The following is a 4,448-nucleotide window of genomic DNA, read 5'->3' as shown; positions in this document are numbered from 1 at the left end:
TGTGTCGCACTGCTTTGCTTTGTCTTGGCCAGGTCGCAGTTGTAAATGAGAACTTATTCTCAACTAGCCTACCTGGTTAAATAAAGGTGAAATAAAAGTAATAATAAAAAATGATTCACATGAGAAAAACGCAACGTTGTAACTTCATCACGTGTTATCGCGATAGCCTATGTTGCCTATGTGAGACTGCGAAGCGAACATCCGGTCTCTTTTCGGTGGCAGGCTGTCGTCGAGTCAGTTTTAGAAAATGAAGGTAAGAGAAGTTAACTCATGTACTAAATAACAAATCTCTCCCTGTTAATGTCCAGGCCGAATTGAAGTAGTCCATTCAAATATTATAAATCCGTATCTCGTTTAGTCAGATATTGCATCGTCTTTTAGGATGCATATTGATTTTGTTGCTAGCTAGCTAGCTAGCTATGGCTGACAACGTTAGTACATGAACCTGAAAATATGTCCGTGTGCATGCATGTTTGCCGGGCGTCATTCATATAACGGCAACAAAGTATATTCTGTTCTTGGGTGGGGGGATACGAATATTATCCTTGATGTGGGTTTGTTCACGTCCATATTTCGCGAATCCGTTGCAACATAGTCACCCTCAAGGCCACTTCCAGCCAACTAGCTTCCAACATCACTTAACTGCGTGTCATTTGATCGTTCCAAATAGTGTAGCTGCAGAGTTAATTTCTGTATGACTATTCTTGTTTCTAGGAAACTAGCTAACAAGAGTTAAACCAATTGCATTAACTAGCCAACATGCTAGTAGTATCTGCCAATTGCCCGCATCCCGTTTACAGCTGCATCATGTTGAACTCAATTCAGAGGTCTCGCCATACAGGCATGTGGTTAGGTAGTAGTTAATTATTCGACTCATCTAAATTTGTTATGGATGGGTAGCTTAGGTGCAAGGTGATCGTCTAGCAGGTAATCTGCCTGATGTACATTACTATGTCCTCAACTAGGAAAGCTTGCTACATCTGGTCAATCTACAAGCACTGATCTCTATGTCTGTCTCTCAGCTGAATATCTCGTTTCCTGCCACTGGCTGTCAGAAGCTCATTGAAGTTGATGATGAGCGCAAGCTGCGAACCTTCTATGAGAAGCGTATGGCAACAGAGGTGGCTGCTGATCCCCTGGGAGATGAGTGGAAGGTAAGCTGTGGACCCTAAGAAAGCTACTCAGTTTTCAGATCCTTCTGGTTGTTTTTTAAATATAGTTCAATTAATTAGTCCCAAGCTCGTGATTGTGATCTTCACTTTATGTCAAGTTCATTGACTAACATTGGGTAATTTTGGAATAGTCAACTTAATGCCTTGGATCCCAGTGTCTTGAAACAGAATGTTGATACTGCCCATGTTCAACATGATCTTGCACACCTTAGTAGACCCTTTCTGGCTGGTCTAGCCTCAAAGGGGGGACAGTGTTGTGCCACAGAAACTGCAGAGCTGCTTTACCAGATGCAACCTTACCCTCTGACCATGGCTGGTTGAACTGCATTGCTCTCCCAAGCCTTTGCCTATTAAATTCCACTAAACAAATGTCTAACTGTTGTGCGATAAACAAATCCTTGTACAGAACAAGTTTTTCTTCATTTTGGCACATCTCTCCCAGGGCTACATGGTGCGCATCAGCGGAGGTAATGACAAGCAGGGCTTCCCCATGAAGCAGGGTGTGCTGACCCACGGCCGTGTGCGCTTGTTGCTTGCCAAGGGCCATTCCTGTTACCGCCCCCGTAGGACAGGAGAGCGCAAACGCAAGTCTGTCCGTGGCTGCATCGTTGATGCCAACCTCAGTGTGCTGAACTTGGTTATCATCAAGAAAGGTATGGAGTTATAATGATGGTAACCACTTGCTCTGGCACACCTTAGTAGACCCTTTCTGGCTGGTCTAGCCTCAAAGGGGGGACAGTGTTGTGCTACAGAAACTGCAGAGCTGCTTTACCAGATGCAACCTGACCCTCTGACCATGGCTGGTTGAACTGCAATGCTCTCCCAAGCCTTTCCCTGTTTAGCCTTTCCCTGTTGGTTGTTTTAAAGGTTATACATTTTTTATTAAATCTTTATTTTGACAGGGAAGTCCTACTGAGACTAGGGCCTGTATTTTTATTGATTAAAACATTTTTTTTTTTTACAGATGAGTCCTGCATCACACATAAAATATACCTTATACAAAAAGACAAAACATATTAAGAAAAACGACATGTGCATGTTTCATGACTATTTACCATTGAAACTTACTTGAACATCATCAGTGCTGGTCTGCTTCTGCTGCCAGCGCTTGGATGTGGTTAACCATTTGGGTGGTGACTCTGTATAGACTGTTTTGAATCTAGTGGCGTCACATTTTTTCCTCCATCTCCCAGGCGAGAAGGACATCCCCGGCCTGACCGACAGCACCGTGCCCCGCCGCTTGGGACCCAAGAGGGCCAGCAAGATCCGCAAGCTCTTCAACCTGGCCAAGGAGGACGATGTCAGGCAGTACGTTGTGAGGAGACCACTGACTAAAGAAGGTGAGGCCACCACTGCTTCTAAGTGGTTCTGTTAATGAATGGATCGGCCAACTCATCGGTGCTCATAAACTCTTGACTGTGATTTTTATTTTTAACTCCTATTATTTCTCCTTGCCAAATTGTGCGAAAGTTGTCTGGCACACCAGTAGACCCTTTCTGGCTGGTCTGTAGTCTCTAAGGGGGGACAGTGTTGTGCCACAGAAACTGCAGAGCTGCTTTGCTAGATGCAACCTTACCCTCTGACCATGGCTGGTTGAACTGCAATGCTCTCCCAATAAGTCGCTATTCAATAAGTGTATTGTCTAAAATCTGATTTGAGTTAACTTATAATTTTGTGTGGGACATATTGGAAATGAATGGGACGTTTTGTCTGTCATATATGAACGTTGGTTGGCCAAATGAGTTGACACACAAAATGGTCAAACATTCCCAAACTATTCAACATTTGGGAATACTGGCTAGACTGAATAACAGCTACAACTCTCAATCGCTAATCTGGACAGACATTTCATAAACATTGAAACCCATAACTATTTTTCCCTTGTTCATGCTTTGTAGTAAATTCCACTGGTAACACCTCTCCTCCCACACCTTTTGAAGGTAAGAAGCCCAGGACCAAGGCTCCCAGGATTCAGAGGCTGGTGACACCCCGTGTGCTCCAGCACAAGCGCCGCCGCATTGCCCTGAAAAAACAGCGCACCCAGAAGAACAAGGAGGAGGCTTCCGAATACGCCAAGCTGCTGGCCAAGAGGATGAAGGTATGGAAAGGGAGACCGCTAAGGCATTTAGCTGTAATATTAGTCGTTATCTGTTCTAATGTGTAATGAATTGCCCTGAATGTTGTGAATCCCATTCATTTTATTTCTACAATTGCAAGCAAGTTGATATGGTTGCAAGTTGATTCATAAAATGGTTAAAATATTACAATTGAAATGTCCATAGGTATAATATCACCCATGAAGTCAGCAACATTGCCATTGAATAACTTTTAGTCCGTAGGAAGACTAACACATCTCGTTTGTTTGTAGGAGGCTAAGGAGAAGCGCCAGGAACAAATCGCCAAAAGGCGCCGTCTTTCCTCCCTTAGGGCCTCCACATCCAAATCTGAGTCCAGCCAGAAGTGAAATGTGGAATTGAATTAAAAAATGTTTTGCTGAAATTCTGCTTCTGGTGTCTTTACTCAGTGTTTCGTAGATCAAAAAGAATGTCCATGCCTGAAACACATCCTGATTGTATTTCTAGTGATCAGTCACATCCCTAAGAGGCTCCATGGCTCAAACTGCTAAATAATTGGTTAACGCTAAAATCTAATCTGTAAAGGCCTGTAGAGAACAAGACTTGTGATGGTATCGGTTTTAATGACTGCCGCAAACCAAAGGGCAATCGTAAATAAATGTAGGTACCCACTGCTACGATCTGGAGTGGATTCTCATTCAACTGTGGCCATCTTTTGGGTGCTGTGGTAATGAACAAAGATCGCATGACAGTGTCATGGTGATTGATGTGCTTGAAGCTGGGGCCAGACTGAAAAATCGGTTTGTGTGTTGACGTGGAACTTTGGCATATACATAACTACATTTCAGATTCTCTTCTTAAATTCAATTGTTCCCTTGGTGTGTGTCAATATTAGTCCTGCGCTTCCACTGTCTGCTGAACCGGAGGATCTGAAAATGGTGATGTTTTGTGGACAAGCAGTCTAATACTGATCATTTTCAATTGGTATTTTGACCAATCCGAGCTTGGGCTGTCTGTAAATGCAGACAAAGTTACCCAGATATACTGACTAGGGAGAAACTACATAGAGGCTCTGGTAGAAAATTTGAGGATGTCCTGAGGCATCCACAATGAAACGGGATGAATTTATTCTGTCAAATTAGGAATTGAACAGGTTGGCAACTCTGGATCATTCATGTTGTGGGTGTCAGGTTGATGGCTG

The 4,448-nt window shown here is 43.4% G+C and overlaps 1 protein-coding gene across 1 annotated transcript; it reads left to right on the top strand.

Annotated features, from left to right (window-relative positions):
* Window positions 1–244: 244 nt before the first annotated feature.
* LOC100135859 (S6 ribosomal protein) lies at window positions 245–3,671 on the top strand. Its single transcript, NM_001124244.1, is given in 6 exon segments — window positions 245–253; window positions 1,023–1,154; window positions 1,615–1,825; window positions 2,366–2,512; window positions 3,113–3,270; window positions 3,541–3,671. Coding segments are annotated over 6 exon segments (750 nt in total). The 5' UTR covers window positions 245–247; the 3' UTR covers window positions 3,637–3,671.
* The last annotated feature ends 777 nt before the right edge of the window (window positions 3,672–4,448 follow it).

Source organism: Oncorhynchus mykiss, chromosome 19 (assembly GCF_013265735.2).
Source record: "Oncorhynchus mykiss isolate Arlee chromosome 19, USDA_OmykA_1.1, whole genome shotgun sequence".
Classification (NCBI taxonomy): Eukaryota; Metazoa; Chordata; class Actinopteri; order Salmoniformes; family Salmonidae; genus Oncorhynchus; species Oncorhynchus mykiss.
Note: the sequence above shows the minus strand (reverse complement) of the source record. Positions and strands in the feature narration are given on the sequence as shown.